This window comes from Rhyacophila brunnea, unplaced genomic scaffold (genome assembly GCF_057557595.1).
Source record: "Rhyacophila brunnea isolate RB1 unplaced genomic scaffold, BYU_Rbru_1.0 scaffold_7, whole genome shotgun sequence".
NCBI lineage: Eukaryota > Metazoa > Arthropoda > Insecta > Trichoptera > Rhyacophilidae > Rhyacophila > Rhyacophila brunnea.
The window spans coordinates 47,183,348-47,204,231 of record NW_028233339.1 but is presented as its reverse complement, the minus strand read 5'-3'; the positions used below and the strand labels follow the sequence as shown (position 1 = coordinate 47,204,231).

Below are 20,884 nucleotides of genomic sequence, written 5' to 3'. Positions count from 1 at the left end.
CATAACATTCGCAAACCAGTAGCGCTCCATGATCGTTTTTAGTAGATACGTTCCCATGTATCAAGCATGTACAGTTTGCGAACCACAGAATGCGTTCCGAGTGCTGTCGGTTTTTTCGCTAACACACAGGCGAGCGGAGTGCGTTCGCAGACGCCAGTGAACTGGGACGGGTATTGTGTAACAATTCGTAATGATGAAAAGAAGAAAAATGTTTATCTCTCATCAAACTATATCGAAACAATGGGGTATTGTAGAATCCTCAAGATGCTAATATATACCTGTATATTGTCTTTTATTAATGCACATCTCGAACTCTTACAGGAGAAAGGCATCGATGCAAGAGACATTCAACTGATAGCTAACTTACATTGGAATCAAACAGCGAATATTAAGATCGAAAACGAAATCAGTGGAGAGGTAAAAATTTGTCACGGTGTAAGACAGGGTGTATATCGTCGGTGTTTTGTAAAAAGGGCGAATTAACCAAAATGCTACTTTACAGGAGGAGGATTTTTAACTTTTGACATTTATTTGTTTTTTACCTGTAGATGATTATAAATATCTAACAAGTTTATAAGAAAGCTTAGAAAGAATACTGTCATTATAATAGGTATTATTATATAATACTAGCTGACCCGGCAAACGTTGTTCTGCCATATAAATTATTTGTAGTGAATATTTTGGTTGTTAAATAAAAAATAACGAATGTATCGTAAGTGTGTGGGGATGGGATCTATGACAGAAAGAGGAATGGAGCGCTGTAGACGATGACCGCCGATAAAAACAAAAAAAAACATCATCCATTCATTTTCTCAATTCAAAATGAGTAATGATGTTCATAATGAATGAATTATCTGTGATAGGATCTCGTTGTTTAATGTTTATGCAATATCCGTCTTGTCCCTTCCAGAAAATTAGCGGATATTGGAGAGCGTCCTATGTACGGTGTGTGTCAGCAATGAACTCCAGATTATTGCTTCTTCTTCGAATCACGATTTCTCGCGTCGATGTGCGGTCACCAACCATGATTCCAGCAATGTCGTCAACAACAGTCGCATTGAATTGACGTACGTGCTCTCCAGCTGGTGTTTTATCAGGATTGATGACAATAGCGTGATTGTCTCTTTGCAATTCGTGCATGTGTGCTTTGAAGAATTTCAATAATTCATTGTGCTCATTCAACAGGGCGTCCAGTTCGCCGACGATGCGCCTGGCATTAGGCGAATTGAGGCTATTGTAGCCGCAACGTGCATCCACATGATTGATGTCCTCACCGCCGCGCCCATGAAGTAGATTTGTAAAAATGTATGTGGTTCGTTTGGCATTGGCAGCAATGAGCCTACTTTGTGGTATACTTGGCCTTTGATTTTGAACGTAGAATGGAATTGTTGAACATTTGCCGCAGTATTGTGAACTATTTCTGTTGCTCCGGACGAAGTCATTTGGAAGCATGAATTGAATGTGCGAATGGACTTCAGGAACAGGTTTGAATCTAGAACCGTGCCGATGAGCAAGCCGTTCAATGGTTCTGGTGGTATCTCAATTTCTGGTAGTTGCACTTTTCCTGATGCGCAACACATCCCGGCTGACTCATGTTTGAATTTGAGCGCATGACAATGGGGACATTCTTTGTCCATAGCACCAATCAGCACTTTTGGATGAGCGGAATATTCAATATCTGGCTCGTACTCGAATGCGAGACGAAGGAACGAAGCGGATGTAAATGTTCGATGTACTTGTTGGCGTTGTCGGTCATTTGCTCTGCGTGTGTTAACTACGAACCGGCGCGCTTGGCTCCGTTCCAATTGTCGTTGTTGATTTCGTTCAGCTTGTGCCTCTTGTGATTGAGATGCACGCAATTGCGACATGCTTACACGCACGTTTTTGTTATCTTGTTGGATTTGTTCGTTTTTGCTCTATTTGCTCTACTATTTCGCATGTTTGTTGCTTTATTCGTTCTACGGCCCAAATGGCCCCCCTTGCGTCTTGCTGGCATTGTGCACTGTAATACACGCACATAAAAATAGATAAATAAAATAAATCGTACAAAATTTTGCACGCACTGCGTTGTGGTATGCCGAATGAAATGTCAAAATGGCGCGACGCTTCTCTTGAATTCTTCTCGGACGTAGCGCCATCTGTCATTCAACAACATAAATAGTTTCGTTCTGTTTGACGACGGTTAAATTTGTTCATACAAAAATAATAAAATCGCGATTAAAAAATGGGAGGGTGGGGGTAGGAGGGTGAAAATTTGGGGTTATAGGTATTTTTTATGCCAAATAATAAAAAAAATACAAAAAAAAATTGTCAAAAAAATAAAAGAAAATTTTTCTGGATAGAGATACCCTAATCACCTAGCGGTATGAAATATACTTGTTGACCTATTCTCATACCTAACAAATATACATAAAAAAATTCATAAAAATCGGTCGAGCCATTTCGGAGGAGTTCGACCACAAACATCGTGACACGAGATTTTTATATATATAGAGATTTTAAAAGGCCTAATATGTCACATTTGCTTTTTATTTCGTAATTTTAATTAACTTAATTTTAATCGATTATCGTTTTTAAGTACTTTCCTGTGGAGATAAAAATTCGCCGTTTTTACACAACAAAGCTAGTGGGGTACATATAGTATTTTCATTAAAATCTCGAGTTCGCCAAAATGGTTGATTCGCCCTTTTTACAAAACACCGACGATATTGTGACCTCTGCTATTTAACATGTACTCAGAAGCTATTTTCAAGGAAGCCTTACAAGGTGAATCGGTGGATATTATGGTTAATGGCAAACATATTAACAATATACGATATTCCGATGATATTGTGCTGATTGCTGATAGTTTAAAGAGTTTACATCAACTGGTAGAAAAGGTTAATGAGGTCAGTAATTCTTATGGTTTAAAAATGAACCTCAAGAAAACAATACTATTACTAGTATCAAAAATAGCGACACCAGACACCAACACAAATTTTGTCATTAACAGCGAACCAATCGAACGTGTGACCCATTATAAATATTTAGGTACATGGGTCAATGAGAAATGGGACCAGTCTCAGGAAATAAAAACTAGAATTGAGATCGGAAGGAGCGCCTTTCTCAAAATGAGACGCCTCCTTAGCAATTGAGATCTTAACCTAGGTCTGAGACTGCGTATGGTACGTTGTTATGTTCTCTCAATTCTTTTCTATGGTATGGAAGTATGGACGCTAAACCAAGAGATGTCACGGAGACTTGAAGCTTTCGAGATGTGGCTGTATAGACGCATCCTCAAAATTCCTTGGACTGACCGGGTGACAAATGTTGAAGTTTTCAATCGAATGGGGAAGGACCGAGAAGTTCTACGTAGTATCAAAACCAGGAAACTACAGTACCTCGGCCACATTATGAGAGGACAAAAATACGGCATTCCCCAACTTGTCATTCAAGAAAAGTTCCCAATCAATGGGAAGCGTAGCAGAGGACGGCGCTGCATTTCGTGGCTTAAGAACCTCCGTGATTGGTACGAGTGCAGCTCCACTGAACTGTTCCGGGTAGCAGACGACAAAGATAAGATCGCCTTGATGGTGGCCGACCTCCGCTAGGGGATGGCACAATAAGAAGAAGAATGCACATATAATAGCCTTACAAACTTCAGGAACAAATTTACTGATTGCTTGCTTTGAAATTTTAAACAAATATTGTAGACTGTGGCTAAAAATTGTAAGGTTAAACCCAACTTATCTTAAGCCGATATAGCCTTTTGGAATTTAGTATCTTTTCTTTGGATTTATGATGGTATCATACTGAGCAGATGTTCAAAATTTGACAAAGACACTTGCATAAAATTTCCATAATGCCTACTTAATTCTTCAGATTTAAGGTCCAATAGCAGAATATCTTTATTACTGTTTTTGTAGAAATCAACTCTCCAAAAACGAGGAGGCCTTTTATAATCTTCTACCAAATAATGGAAAGCAGCACTAATTGCCACTAATTCAGACGACATATTCGCTTAACGTTCAGACAAACATAATAGATAAATCCCGAAAAGAATTATTGTATTCTTGAGAATTTTACTATTCTGGCTAATCTTATTAGAGACAGAGATGTATTAAAAGAATCGGTTGTGGCTTTTACCCAAAGAGTACCTACATCCATAATTTAAACCTATACCTATAGAGAATGGCATTATTTTTGTCGGATCTCCATAGCCTACCTCTACTATCGTGGTTTGGTCTAGGCAGCGTTTAATTAAATTAAAAAAAAAACCAAAAACCATCCATCCTTCACCACTGGCATATCCTAACTAACTCTCTTTATTTATTTACAACCTACTTTATAACCTACCCATATCGGATTGAAGGACTTTATTGCTTTCAGTAAGCACTGGGAAGTTATGCATACTCACATGTATTTTGTTATTGCTGTTTTGAACCGCTGTAAGGACGGAATTGTTTGACTTCAGTTCTCCACTGGATCGTGCTGAAACGAGATCGGTGATGTGCGACACCGGCTTCCAGGTCTGACTTGCCGAAACCTTCCGATTCCAGTTATAAGTCAAGCACTTCCAGGTATCCGGAGTCGACTGCTTCCTCGAGAGGAGGGTGTTGGCCCTCGGCCGGTTCAACGGTGTAGAGTGGTGGATGTCAGAACTGACAGAAGGACATACCAATTCCTTGTTGAAAATGCAGTCAAATTTCATGGACAGCTTTGTTTTCCTGGTAACGTGACAATGAAATTAAAATTCAATTATTGTAGTATCAAATATTAATAAATCCTTAGCGCAGCTACGAGATATCTGCAGAGCTCTTTAGATACGGAGGAGATGATCTGCTTCTACAAATGTACAAAATAATTGTGCAAATTAATATGGAATGATGAATATATATACTATAAAATCACCCTACTTAATATTGGCTACAAGATCATACCTCGTTTGTTTATCTGAAAAATGAACACCTCATAATATGATACCCTTCAGGCACAGTCTTTTGTTAATTATTAATAATTAACTTTTTAGTCTCGACCACCAACCCAATTTACTTTTCAGTGTCTTATTGTTTGTTACCTACCTGCAAGTATTCGATGTGGCTGCGATTTCATATGACTTGACGCACCATAATTTGATGGTCTGCGCAATGTCACTCGTTACCGTTATTAGAATATGTGAGAACATCATTTCATCGTTGTAAGGAAAAGTGTCCATGCATGAGATGAGTCTGAAAACAAAAACGTGACTTATAAAATGCAGAATGTTCAGTTTAGCATGCTGATAATTCATCATGACAACTGAAGACCAGTGGTGTAGAGCCAGGTTGCTGTTTTAAAATATCCCAACAATCTCCCGCCCCACTTTTCTAAAGCAGATTTCTTGATATTTCAACAGATACGTACTGGCAATAGAAATGATTATCTATAGACAATAGGATCATAGTGACAGAATGCTAAACACCGAATAAGTAAAACACGCATTACCTACATTTTTCTACTTTCACACTTTTACGCCCGGTTATTACTGCAGAACCTCGATTATCCAAAATAATTGGTGATGAAGGTAATTCGAACAATGACAAATCTGGATTATGGAAAAAATAATAAAACATCTATATTCTTCTTCATATCTTTTGCCACATTACTGAGAATAGTGATCAATAAATTTACAAGCGTTTCCAACAATTTCCTTCAATCATGAGCGATCCTGTGCTGTCCTTCAGTTATTATTCATTCAGTCGCTTTTTTGATAGCGTCACTCCATCTAGAAGGCGTACGCCTTCGCGACCTCCTAACTTTGATACCACCAGAGATCACTCTTCACTCCAAGGCGCTTGGATCTAATCTTACAGAATGTGTCCCTTGCAGGTAGCTGAGACACGTTCTTTGATGCCAAGCTCTTCCAGTACAGAGACATTTGTACACCCGGCTGCTCATGGAATACGGAGCATTCTCCGCCAGCACCATATCTCGAACGCGTCAATTCTCCTCCTATCGAATTTTCTGAAAGTCTGGGTCTATTACTTATTTTTGTGATGGTGCGAATTTTCTATATCTTGGTGAGACAAATCATAGCGCTTTTGGACATCGCAACTTTTTGACTGATTACCTTCTCGCAGCTACCGGAGTCTTGAGGCTTGAGCAGAGGTATATGAAATCGCTGACTTGTTCTAAATAGGACCAGTAAGGACAAGTTTTTCAGTTCGATTGACAATCATTAACTTCGTTTTAGACACCTACTTTACTTACAGAATAAATTTTTATCGAAAACTGATTAACAAAAAGAAATCAGGAAAATTGAAAATCTGGATAATCGAGGTCTGGATAACCGCATATCCGGAAATTTGTACATGAACAGTTCACTGCAGGACACTTATTCGTGCGCCGCAGTACATGAAACATGAGTTCGTGTAACATTTAATCAAATGACGAGTTCTTCGTTGAATATTTCACCGTGGAGTATATTTGTACGTATGTTACAACATGTGGAGATGTCTTTACTAGGTTAGGTTAGGTTAGGTTTGGTTTGGTTAGGTTAGGTTAGGTTAGGTTAAGTTAGGTTAGGTTAGGTTAGGGTTAATCTAATTGGAACATTACTATTTGCAAACTATCGCCGTATTTTGTAAGATACGAACAAATGTATTCTACGGTGAAATGTACAACGAAGAACTCGTCATTTGATAAAATTTAATACGAACTCATGTTTCACGTACCGCGGCGCACGAATAAGTGTCCCACGATGAACTGCATACGTACAACTTACATGTAACCGGGGTACTGTTCGGTTAAAGCGGATACAGCGGAAAACGCATTTTGAAAATAGCCGATAAACTGGATTATTTGTTAGGTTAACCTAACCTAACCTAAACTAACCCAAACTAACAAATAATCCAGTTTATCGGCTATTTTCAAAATGCGTTATCCGCTTTAACCGAACAGTACCGTAACCGGATAACCGAGGTTCTACTCTATTTAAGTTCTCGTTTTTTTTTCAAAGTAAAAAATAACGACTTATATTTTTATATTTTGATTGGAGAGGCCGCTGGATGGTAAGAGTGCGGAAATAGGGTGCTTGGCTTAATGAATTTCGAAGTTAAGCTTTATGCATGCATCTGAACAATCGTTGCATTTAAATAGTTTTTCATCAGTTGTGTAATTTATTTGATGTACAGTAGAACTTGGTTATTACGAGAAAGATTGGACTGACTGAATTTGCTTGTTATAAGCATTACTCGTTATATCGTTATATAACATTTTTCGCGCCACATTCTATTTAAGCATAGAACATAAAAAATCTGAAAATAATCGTAAAAATCCCCGAAACAAGCATGGCATTCATAAACTACAAAAGAAGTTGTTTATTGTAATGAAATGCTGATCTGCCGGCGCTGGTAGGTACCTACTGACTTCACAAAGCTTGGATTTTTTACATGCAATTTCAACCATATGCGTGGATACTTTTTTAATGTTGTCGGCAAAAATACCAATTAGGTACATAGACACTTAACTAGTGTCATAAACATAATCCGATCCCGGCGGCATCGGTCTAGTTAACTGCCCGGTCAGATTTTTATGCTTAGGGTCGAAAATGTTGTTTTTAAACGGTCGACACATTAACAGTTTTTCGCGGTATAACCGAGAAGTAGCTCGTAATAAAAGTGAATAAATGTATAGAGAAATTATAAACTAAAATGTCAATGAATGTTTTCTTATTACATCCGAGATCTCGCTATTTCCGTGATCGTTATAACCAAGTTCGACTGTATTTCTAACTAGTATACTTTTGCATAAATAAAAAAACTTAACTATTACCTACCCTCTGTGATTATTCCACTCCTTTATAAGCACAGATGACTCCAAATTAAAAACGAGGATCCGACTGTCTGTGGTGGAAATAAACACGCACGAACCACCTTGCGATACGCAAGCTGTGTAGAAGGAGTAATCCTTGGTATTTCCATCCAGAGTGGTGGCATCGATGATTTGAGTTTCTTTTGTCCAACTACTTTGATCTTCTTTTGGCTTCGGTTGTTTCCATCTATGAAGACATTTACTCGTCACTGCCAGTATGTCACCAGCTTGGTCTGAATATAAAGATACATTAAGGTTTATCACTTCAGACGGAGCATGTAGCCAGAATGTGATAATATTCTATGCAGTTTACTTTATAATTTATTTAGGTACCTACCGTATTTGGATTCAAGGCTTACATATCTGTGATATTTTCCATTTTCCTAACCACCACTCTTGTTGCTTACTCAGTTACTTAACCTTGTCACTGCCCAGTATTGGGGCATAGGACAAGTACAAGGTTGCGTCGGTCCATTGCCAAATCTCACACCTCCTGCCATGCGAAACCTGCAGCGCGTAGATTGCTTTTGTAGCGTTTAAATCTGATCATTGTATATTTTGTAGACTCGGCATATTCTATGAATGTTAGTGGTATGGGCAAAGTCATATTCTAATAGGCAAAACTATCTTTTTATTAAAAATACATATTGAAGTCGAAAGATACCGAAAGATGAAACTTTCATCAAATTCGGGTTAGTAGAATTTGAAAAGTCATGGGTGTTTTATGCCTGAGTGTAGATCTGTTGGGAAAGTTGTGAGGTTCACCTGTAACTAACTTAATCACTAAACCATGGGTCCTTTTATTTGCTACATTTAAGCTCCATTCCTATAGACCAGTGGTGCACAACCTATTTGGAAGATGGGCCAATTTATTCATTTACTAATTATTTTTCACGGGCCACTGTGAGTAATGATGTATTATGTATACTAGATGAGACATACATTGTATTACTTTAAATTTAATTCCGACCATGTCCGATCCTAATAGGATCATATGGGCATCCACAGAGTAGAGGTTTATATTAACAGATTTTGTCTTTACGAGAAATGGATGTCAGCCACGTCAACCTATTAGGTCCATACCCTGACTCACACACAAATTGAAAAACAATATGTGTACTTGCCAGACCCAGGATTCGAACCTGGGACCCATGGCGTGATAGTCCAACGCTTAAGGCGCACAGCCACCGTGGGTGTCTAAATATATAATAAACATATTATTGGTGATGAAGGATTAAATGTTATTAAACTTACTTGGTAAAACTCCAAGGTATATTAAAGGATACTGGTCGCTGATCTCCATGATCTTATCCAATGGCTCGACTGTGTAAACCAGGATTCCAAAGTTCTTTTTTTTTTCTTTCTTATAACCGAGCAAAATCAGACGGTCATCACTGGACAGGATACTCTTTGTGATGACTGTTTCGATGTCCATGACCTCTTCTAAGATTTTATCGCCCACCACATTGTAAAGGGCGACTGCGGCTTTTGTGTGAACCAATAAGTTATCACTGTTGTGGCCCCAGGATGCTGACTTGCAGCGTCCGCTCAAGTGAGTTATCGTCAACAGGCTGCATGTAGAGTTGTATAATGTCGGTGAGCGGCCTTCTGTCGAGACACAATAACAAACGTTCGTGTTAAACACCACATATCAAAAAATATTATACATATACCACAGGAACAATAAAATCTTTTTCATTAAGGTGAAAACTCAGCTTACTAGAGACATCATGTGGATAAATATGAAGTTTGCAATTATTTTGAGACGATATATTTAAAATTTACAGTTTAAAGTTGTCACCTCCGAAAGGGGGGGGGGGGTAGGTATTTGCGCTGGACTGGACCCCCCTGATGATGTAATGTCATCGTCAAGTCACGGTGGTATCGTCTGCTTCTTTCGGGGACATGTTTGTGTTGATTGACAACGCGGAAGTACAGGCGAAAACAGGGCGTTTATTGTTCGGAATATAAATACAATAAAGTACAGCGTATTAATTAAAAATAATTAAATTTAAAATGGCAGTGACGCCGGGAGCGCGGCGCCACAGCCGACGTCCGCAGAGACCAAAACCCGAATGGCCAATGGGGATGAATAATCCCTTTTTGGAGAGCAGGTCAACTCTAGGCAAGAATAAAATAAAACAAATTCTGTCACTCAAAAATGACAAAAACACTCTGCATATTATGTACCTGGCTTATTTCTGAGAATTTCGCTCACAACAGAAATAGTCAGTCAGACCTTTTTTAGGTACCTGCTTTGAAAGGGACTGCATTTCTTTGCTAGGTAGGTACATATTTTGAAATATTTGAACTAGGTACAAATACATATTTTTTCAAAGTAATCTCAAATCAGATATTCTAGGTGTTAGGTACATTGTATGGCTGGGAACTTTGCTTTCAATATTTATGTAGGTAAGTGTACGAATTTAATACCTATTGGTCAAAATTGGATGAAGGCTAATGTAGCCTAATAATATTAAAAAATGATATTAATAATTACTATTTGCTTACGGGCTAGAAATTTGCCTCGCAGTCGATCTGTTCATGTTTGCATGAATCAGCCCAATGATGATTCAGGCCTCATGGCCTTGGATCCTCTGAGGATGCCATGGTTTATACGGTATCAAAGTGTTTTAATTAATCAATACAATAAATCTAACAAAAAGAAAATATATACGTACTTACATATTTTTTAAAGTCAAAAATAAACTTACATTTAAAGAAAACCAGCATAAAATGTGAAAAGATGATATATAATTAATATTTTATAGTTATAAAACTTAGCTTATTAAGTTTTTCCTTATGTGTAGAAAATATTTTTGAACACATCGATTTTTCTAAAAAATTAAAATGTGTAGAATTTGAAATCCTTTTTCAGTTTGCAGACTTAGACAGAGATTCATTATATGAAGATTCTACTGTGATATGAATTTTGTTACCAATTTCTGCTGAAAGTGTTTCTTTGAAGCAGTCATCGATTTTCCAGACATTAATTTCCCCGTCGGAATTTGTTGTAGCCATTTTGTTTGGTTTTTTATGATTGAATTCAATAGACCGTATGGGCTTGGGCCTGCCACGGAATTTCTTCAATTTCTCGGTGAAGTCCTCGTTCCACACCTGGAAATAGATATATAGTATATGTTTTGATTATTTCTAGTAGGTTATAAGTTCTAGAACTTCATTATTCAGGTAATCCACCTTTGATCACTCGGGATACATTTTACACACAGGTCCAAATAAGTGAAATTTCACAATGAATGTGAGATTAAAAAAAACAATTAAACATTTTATTAATATTATTAATAATAAACTGAAAAAATAACATTAATTTTATCCGCATTGCCACCCTGCTTGCTCTGTCTGTGACGTATCGGCTTACTTTCGTTTCACTCGCACTTGTAACTTTATTATATCGCACCCTCGCAACTAAACCGCCACAAGTCCAAATTTACGTGTTTTGAGGTAATTACTACGTTTCATTGTCCATCGTTCATAGTATATGTACCGAAAATTTCATATCTCTAAGTCATCAAATTCAAGTCAAAACTTCATTCAATCTGAACAAATCTATCTAAACATATTTCACAAAAATGCGAAAGGTAAAAACTTCAAAGCTGATTTTCTCTGTTTGACGTTTTTTGGATTGTGGCAGTTTAGTTGCGAGGGTGCGATATGTGAGCGAGCGAGAAAGATATTATATTATGCGTAAAGATTCTCTTTATTATGATGATTCCTAGTATATGGCACATGCCAAGAGAATTGCAGCACAAAAGAATGTTATTAAAAATCGATCGCGATATAACGAATTCCCACTCGTCGGGGTCGCGATGAATGAGGGTTGTATGAATGACCTGTAATGGCTTTAAAACAAAAGAGTAACTATCATATTCACTTCAAAGTGGAGCATTATGGGCCTCCGCAGAGTCGAAGTTATAAATGGGCTTAATGAATTTAAAAGGTTGGTATGACTTCAGTGGGGTATGCCTTGATGCCAGATCAGGTGTGCTTCCATTTGAAATGCTGAGTATGTCGACTATCCATGATAGCTCTGCCAACAAATCCTACCTCTAACCTCTCCGTGGGGGTCCCTAGGCAATGCAGCATGCTGTAGCAGATAGAGGAGGGTGCAAGGCGAATCACCAGCGCCTAAAAACTGGTACATTCTGGCTACGGGAAGGAAAACCCCTACAGAAAACCAGGGCATGTTCACGGGCCCTAAGGTGGCAGCCCCACCAGTGAACTCGGGTGCTGTGGGATGATCACCTGCACACCCTAAAACAACAGATTAATCCAAGCACAGGGAAGCCTCGGACCCCCGTTTCCATCTTGACGACCTCGCCTGAATTCGGTAAACGATTTTGTTTTGGAACCTACAATATCCGTACTCTAAATGTCCCTGGAAAGGCCGAGCATCCAACAGAAATACTTTCTCAATACAAGTTAGATGTTCTCGGGATCAGTGAGTGTCGACTCACTGGCATTGGCGAGAAGTTTATTCGTGGGTTTCGTCTATTGTACTCTGGACACGCCACATTGCGACGTAGTGGAGTCGGATTGCTGATGTCCAAGGAAGCTTGCAAGTGCCTCACCAGCTGGGAACCTATCTCCGAACGTCTACTCCGCGCTACTTTCAAGACCAAGTCGGGCTCCATCACTTTTCTGCAGTGCTATGCTCCCACAGAGGCTGCTAGCGATGCAGATAAGGATACATTCTACGAAAGTTTGGCGGAAGCCGCTGGAAATATCCCCAGCTGTGATCATGCAGTTATCCTTGGTGATCTTAATGCCAAAGTAGGATCTGACCCCTCGCGTGGACCCTTTGTGCTGGGAAAACATGGCCTTGGCCAAATGAACGATAATGGTTCCCGTCTGGTAGATTTTGCCTCAATGAATGGTCTTGTGATTGGTGGTAGTCTTTTCCCTCATAAGACCATCCACAAATATACATGGACATCGCCAGACGGTAATACAAGAAACCAGATCGACCACATTTTGGTCAAAACGAAATACCGGCATGAACTGCTAGACGTGCGGACATATAGAGGTGCAGACATCCACAGTGACCACGAACTCTTGGTCGGGAAATCCCGTATAGACCTCAAACGAGTCCCAAAACCCAAAAGGACGGTCAGACTCGATGTGGAAAAACTGAAAAGTACCCGTGTGCGTGCAACCTATGAGCTGGAGCTGCAGAAGCGCTTATATGATGCTAGAACTCTCACGTCTTCCATCGACTCGGATCCCTTGGAAGGAAAATGGATATTATTCCGGGATGCTATAATGAGCTCCGCAACTACTGCATTAGGAGAGCGGCATACGCACAGACCGGACTGGATGTCACCTCATACATGGGAGATGATTGAGAAGAGGAAGCTCCTGAAAGAATTGCGAGACAATGGTACATACGACCCACAGCGCAGCGCGGAATACCAGACAATGGACCGCGTGGTAAAGCGTTCTGCCCGCCGCGATAAGCGCCGACGCCTGGATGACCTCATTCGGGATGCGGAATCTGCTGCCTGCAAGAATAATCCAAGTGCTCTCTTCCGCATCACCAGAGCAATTTGCGGTAAGAAACGTCCAGTGGTCACTGCATTACGCAACTCTGACGGAGTGACAGTCACCGAACCTGCAAAGGTCCAGGAGCTATGGCGCCAACATTTCAGTGATGTCCTGAATCGCCCACCTCCATTGCATCCCTTCGATATTCCGTCGGAGATCACCGCCCTCGGAATCACTACTGCATCGGGATTCTGCGAAGATCCTCCGACAACTGCTGAAGTTAAAGAGGCTGTCAAAAGACTGAAGCGCAGGAAAGCTCCTGGAGATGATGGCATCCATGCAGAATTTCTGCTCTGCGGACTGAGCGCTGTATTGCCGTCCTTGTGTGACCTTCTGCACGAGGTGTGGGAAAGGGAGCAGTGCCCCAAAGCCTGGAGGGATGGTACCGTTGTTACTCTGCACAAAAAGGGTAACCCACAAGACTGTAATAATTACAGAGGAATCACTCTCCTCAGCGTTCCCGGGAAGGTGTTGGTGCAGATTCTCCTGTACAGGATTAGAAGTCCCATGCTGGACGTTTTGCGTGCGCAGCAGAGTGGATTTGTCCCGGGGAAGTCCTGCTCAGAGCATATTTCAACTCTCCGAAGCCTTCTGCAACAGTACCAAGAGATGAATATACCTGTCGCCTGCTGCTTCGTGGACTATGAAAAGGCATTTGACAGTCCTCATCGTGAATCTCTGTGGCAAATTCTGCTAGGATATGGTGTCCCACGGAAACTGGTCGCCGTGATAAGTGCTCTCTACACCAATACAGAGTGTCGCGTGAGAGCAGCCGGAACATCCTCTGACCTCTTTGAAATCACGTCAGGAGTCAAGCAAGGATGTGTACTTGCGCCCTTTCTTTTTATCATCATAATGGATTTCATAATGCGTAAGACGGTTTGCCCCGACAGTGGGATACGCCTACATCATGATGACACAAGCGATCTATGCGAAGAAAGACTGTGCGACTTGGAGTATGCAGACGACGCAGTCATGTTTGACTCGACGATCGAGAGGTTGGAGGCGACCGTGAACAGGCTAGCCGCGAACTCGATGCGTGTGGGTCTTCATCTGAATGCCGCTAAGACCAAATCCATGTGCAGTGCTGCTTGCATCGACGCCGACACTCCTCTGCGGGTTTCTGGTCTGCCCGTCGAGCTGGTGTCCAGATTCAAGTACTTGGGTGCCATGGTTGCCGATGATGGTGGTATTTCTAGTGAGCTTGGAATCCGCATGGGTGTGGCGGGCTCTGCGTTCAACCAACTTGGAGTCGCATGGAGGTCAAGGCTGTATTCTGTGAGGACCAAATGTCGTTTGTTTAACGCGTGCGTGCTACCTGTGCTCCTGTATGGCTGTGAGACATGGCATCTTACTAAGCTTCAAGAGTCACGGCTTTTGAGCTTTGAGAATCGATGTCTCCGCAGAATCTTAGGGGTACATTGGTACGACCGCGTTACAAATATCCGAGTTCGTGAGCAGACACAACAGCCTTCGGTGATTGAAGTTATCACGAAGAGACGATTCACGTGGCTGGGACATGTATTCCGGATGCCGCCAAAGAGTGCGGCACTTCGTACCCTTGTGGCACAGCCTCAAGGGTTCCGTCGCCGTGGCCGGCCCTCCCTCACCCTGCAGCGATGCTACAAAAGCGACCTACGTGCTGCAGGTCTGACATGGCGGGAGGCACAGGAGTTGGCGATGGACCGAGGGAAGTGGCGCCAACTTGTGCTTGCCCTATGCCCCAATGTTGGGACGTGACAGGGTGAAAGAAGAAGAAGAAACAACACCATCTGTAATATGTATTCATAATTCACCGAAAACAAATAAGTATGACTGAAAAAGTGTGCACTATTTTTGTTTGATCGGCCATAGCATACCTAAACTATTATGGTTTGATTTGTGAAGGGTTTAATTGAATTTTAAAAACTAACCAACACTATCTGCAATTTGTCTTAGTTCAATGAAAACAATTACGTATGACTGACAAAGTTTAGTGTACAATATTTATCTCCGCCCTTCGCTACTATGAAACGGCATGCCTTAACTCTATAATATGACACAAATTCTATTGTGATCAGTGTGTTTGTGAACATTTTGTATGCATGAAATTACAGCGGCCGGCTTACCTCATTCGAGCTGTATTGGTGGTTAATATATTATAAGTACACAACAGGACACCGTCTATCTGAGGTAGGGCTATAATACAATTTTATTGCGTACAGACAAAAATGGCCGTTAGTCGAAATAATGAAATAAATAAACTCCATAGAATATATTAAATATTAATACTATCGACCGAAGGTACTTGATGGAATTTGAATTTTAAATTCTAATGGATTTAAGTTTTGTACTATTCCATTTGAATCATTTTTTTGCGACCCGGGTTTCGCTTTTCGGCAGAGTGAAGGTACAGTGTCTGAAGATGCCGAAAGGCAAAATCCAGGTTGCAAAAAACGACTCTAAATGGAATAGTACAAAACTTAAATCCATTAGAATACATTGCCACAAAAATAATGCTTATGCAAGCATTAGTGTTCTCTGTATTTTTATACGGAGTCGAGTCATGGACCCTGAAGGCAAGGGAGCGGAAGGCAATTGATGCCTTTGAGATGTGGTGTTGGCGCCGAATGCTTCGTTTTTCTTGAACAGAACACAGGACGAACCAGTCAATCATCCAGAGACTGCAGATAAAGGAACGGCTCTCGACAATATGTCTGAGACGCATTCTACAGTTTTTTGGACATATTGTCCGGCTTATCACACTTGTCACACATATTATCACACTTGAATGGTCAAAGACATAGCTTATAATGAGTATCTTTAGAATTATCTTCAAATGTGTTAATCTTGCCCATTTTTTGAATAATAAAATGCCTAATTCTTGTCAAATTTGGGATCACAGAGATTCTCAATATAATTTTTTATCGTAAATATTTCACTATAATAATGTCGATATAAATTATACTGATGGTTTTATAAATGCGTTTCAAAATTAATAAATGTAAAAAATCTTAACACCACTGCATATTTATGTACTGAAATATGACTATATTCTAAAACATTAGAGCGAGAGGTTTAAAAGAATACTATTTTATGTAATAAAAATACTTTATGCAGTCATCAAATGTTTAAAATAAATATAACGGATAATAAGGCTTCAAAATTATATAAATAGATTATCTACAACATTTAAGGTATGTCCAGGATCATGCTTTGAAAATAGAAAAAAGCTCCATTTTGACCCACGCTGAGCTAACAACTTCCAAAACTTGCGAGTGACTGGCAGACATATCTGGATAAATTTTAAATTAGGTATACATGTGTCATTGCTGTTTACCAAGAATGTGACGTTCAAGGACAACGGAAGTTAGCTAGACATCGCTAACCTGACAAAAAAATCCTGTTAAAACTTTTATAGTATCTAATTAATACATTTTGTTTCCAACCAGTGAGCTGAATTTTTTAATGGAAAGATATTTCCATTATTACTTATCATCATCATCAGCCTGAATCTATCCACTGCTGGATGAAGGCCTCTTCAAGTTGCTTCCACTTCTCTCGGTCCTGTGCATTGCGTTGCCACGTACTTCCGCAGAACTTTATCATTTCATCGATCCAGCGGCCTCTAGGTCTACCTTGTGGACGTTTTGTACTTCTTGGATACCACTGGATGACTAGATTTGTCCAACGATTGTCTCTTCTTCGAGCTATGTGTCCAGCCCATCTCCATTTAAGGCTTTTAATAAACTTTATTACATCGCAAACCCTTGTCTGCTTCCTTATCCACTCATTCCTCTTTTTGTCCTTTCGCGTTATGCCCAGCATGCACCTCTCCATACCACGTTGTGCTACTCTAAGTTTCTGGATCTCTCTTTTACTTAGGGCCCATGTTTCACACGCATATGTCATCACGGGAAGCACACACTGGTTGAACACTTTGCGCTTTAGGCACAGTGGAAGGTCACTTTTGAAGACATTATTCAGGCGGCCAAAAGCACTCCAGCCTAGCTTTACTCTGCGAACAATTTCATCAAATATACATCCATCTATAGATACTTGTTGTCCCAGATAGATGTAGCTTTTCACCTGTTCGAGCTGAGTGCCATTGATGAGGATCTCTTTTTGGCCTGCAAAGCAGTTGAACATGACTTTCGTCTTTGTTACATTTATTTTCAAACCTACTTTGTTGCTTACTTCAGCGAGTTCCTGCATTCTGCTTTGGAGGTCTTCTGAGTCTTGCGAGAAAATTACTATGTCATCGGCAAAGCGCAGATGACTCAGGTATTCTCCATTTATGGGGATCCCTTTGTCATTCCAGTCAAGTTGCCTGAATAAGTCTTCAAGGGTAGCTGTAAATAGTTTAGGTGAGATTGTATCACCTTGTCGGACTCCTTTGCTGATAGGAAATCTGCGCGATGGTTTATGGAGATTTACAGATGCTGTTGCGCTACTGTATATATTATTGAAAATATTTATATAGCGTCCAGGGATTCCTTGTTTTCTGAGTGCGTCGAGTATTGAACATTTCTTTATCGAATCAAACGCCTTCTCATAGTCTATAAAACCCATGCATAGTGGCAGTTTGTATTCCTGGTACCGCTCTATGATTTCTCTGACGACTTGGATATGGTCCATAGTGCTGTATCCTCCTCTAAATCCGGCTTGTTCTCTCGGTTGGTTCTCGTCTAGTACATTTTGCAGACGGTTTGAGAGAATTTTTGTGAACGTCTTGTAGAGAATAGGGAGTAGACTTATTGGACGATAATTTGCTAGGTCTTCTCTGTCACCTTTTTTGTGAAGAATGACAATGCTGGCATTTTTCCATACCTCTGGGACATCCTCTTTGCATATGCAGGCTGTGAACAATTGTGCAAGTACTTCATTTGCATCCTTTCCTGCTTTTTTGAGGATATCTATCGTTAAACCGTCTTCCCCGGGGGCTTTCCCACTTTTCATGTAATTTAAAGCATGGGTTACTTCCCAGGATGTAATTTCGGGAGTATGGTCTTCCGAATTTCCATTTCTCTGAAGATCTAAGTCTATAGTCGTATTGTCAGTGTCATCACTGTAGAGATCGCTGTAGAACTCTTCAACTCGGCTTAACAAGTGTTCCCAATTTCTGACGATAGAACCATCTTTTGCTTTTAGTGCTGTGATTTGACGTTTTCCTATCGACAAGCATTGCTTGTTTTTGTTTAGACTTCTGCCTGCTTTCACAATTGCTTGTATGAGGTTTACATTGAATTTACGAAGGTCTTCTCTAATCTTCCTTCGGAGGGTTTTGCAAAGTGATGAAAACTCCATATCGTTTTGTGCCTGTCTATCGCTCTTGGTTTTCCTTCTCTGCTCCATAAGATTCAATGTTGCCTTCGAAAGCTTGGTGGAAAGTGTAACTTCTGAGTTTTTTACGCCTATTTTTTCTGCACATTGTAGAATAATATTCGTTATATCCTCCGCGTTGGATAGGGAAACGGTTTCGTTCTCATCTAAGAAAGCCGATAGTGCATTTTTGAGTTCATTTTGGAATTCAGTATTGTTCTGCAGGTATACGCGAGCATTTGACTTCTTCTGCAGTTTGGATCTTTCTGATTTGACGTTCAATCTTATCTTACATCTCACCATCCGGTGATCACTGCCGGTGTTAAACTGATTGATCACTTTACAGTTTAAAAATGTATATTTTCTGTCAGTGAGGATGTAATCGATTTCGCTGGTCCTTCCTGTCGGGCTTCTCCACGTCCATTTACGTGTAGGTTTATGTTGAAAAAAGGAATTCATGATGTGAAGATTGTTGGTTTCAGCAAACTCCACAAGCATGTCCCCTCTACCATCCCTTGAGCCATGTCCGAAATGTCCGACCGCTACGTCATCTCTTTGGTATGATCCAATACGTGCATTGAAATCTCCCATTATGATGTTGAAGTGGCATTTACTTTTATTTTTCAAGGATGTTATTTCCTCGTAAAACTCTTCCACTTTTTCATCAGGATAACTCTGTGTCGGAGCATATACTTGCAAAATCTGAATGCGGTACCTAGCATTGATTTTAAGTATCACGCTTGCGACCCTGTCAGAAATGCAGTTGAACTCGACTATGCGGTCCCTCCAGGCTTTGTTGACAACAAATCCAACACCGCTCGTGCGTCCTTCATCGGTTCCTTTGGAGTACAGCACATGTCCGCTTTGTAAAGTAATAATACTCTCACCTTTACGCCTTACTTCGCTGAGTCCGACAACATCCCAGTGGATATTCCGGAGCTCTTCTTGAAACTCTACAAGTTTGGCATCGCTGGACAATGTTCTTGCGTTATATGTAGCAATGGTCATCTGTTGGCAGCCTTTTCCGGGTCTCCGGGGATTTTTAGCACCCTCTGCCTTCCTTCGCTGATCGCTGCCGTGATCAGTATCAGGTTGGCCTCGGGAGAATGAGGGCCGGGTTCTAGAAGTTTTTGTTTTCATATGAAGGTTTTGGACATAACACACCACGCTGTCCAGACGGGTTGGTGTGTGGTTTTTCTGTCTGGGTGATCCTTCCCGTAGCCAAAGGTCTCTCGTTTTAAGGCGCCAGAGTTTCGCCTTGCACCCTTCTCTATTAGCTACAGATAGTATGTTGCGTTATACAGTTATACGTTACTTATATACCTACTTATTTATATATATTCCTAGTGATTCTCCTCGATTTACCGCCCTTTGTTTAACTGCTGCCCCCAAGCGACGCTCAATCTGCCTACGCCCACGAGACATCACTGATTTGACCATTGTTTAAATTAAAAATAATAAAGTAATTTGGTCTAATTTGAACATTTCAAAGAGTGGCTGTAAGTTGTGCATTTCAAAAATGAATAAAAACGATTTTGCTTTTAACCTACTCAATTAGTCTCCATTGCAATGAACTATATACCCCGTCCATAGTTTACGGATTCTTTACAGTTTACCCAGTGAATACAAACTTAAGTTTTCATTATAATCGTTTCTTACAAATAGGCATTATATATTTTTGAATTGTTTACAAAGATTACATCTTCCTGTTGAAAACTTACAGAGACTTGGCCTTTTTTATTTCCGAGAAAGACGCTGTTGAAAAAAAATCGGACCACACAAATCTCCTCGTCTGGGACGTCCACCCGAATGAAGTTCACTTCCCTTACTTCTTCATCATACCTAAAGAAAAATGAAATTATTAATTGGCTACGTATTTATATACTCCAAACGCATGGTGTAAACGAGGATTCTGCCATTTTGTCGAGTATTCCGCCGTCATAAAATGAATAGAGGTAACTCACATGTTTCTCAAAATGGACTTAAGGTTCAGTTAATTTTTTTCTATGACATTTATATGATTTTATAAAACTGCCTACTAAAAATATTAATATTAGGCATATTTTCACAATTAAATAAACAATTTAAACAAACAACAATAGACTATAGAAATAGGTATGTTTCTGAGGTTTTTCAAAATTTTGTTTTTTCTATAATATATTAAAGAATATATTAACATCCTTCAAGTAAG

The 20,884-nt window shown here is 40.0% G+C and overlaps 1 protein-coding gene across 1 annotated transcript in view; it reads right to left on the bottom strand.

Annotated features, from left to right (window-relative positions):
• LOC147064999 (uncharacterized) overlaps positions 1-20,884 on the bottom strand; it is a 49,586-nt gene that overhangs the window by 7,858 nt on the left and 20,844 nt on the right. Inside the window, exons 9-14 of the mRNA XM_085958375.1 lie at positions 20,415-20,535; positions 10,770-10,947; positions 9,085-9,438; positions 7,796-8,063; positions 5,061-5,207; positions 4,397-4,706 (exon numbers count right to left, since the gene is read on the bottom strand). Of these exons, the coding sequence (XP_085814501.1) occupies positions 4,397-4,706; positions 5,061-5,207; positions 7,796-8,063; positions 9,085-9,438; positions 10,770-10,947; positions 20,415-20,535 (1,378 nt within the window). The remainder of the gene's footprint in view (positions 1-4,396; positions 4,707-5,060; positions 5,208-7,795; positions 8,064-9,084; positions 9,439-10,769; positions 10,948-20,414; positions 20,536-20,884) is intronic.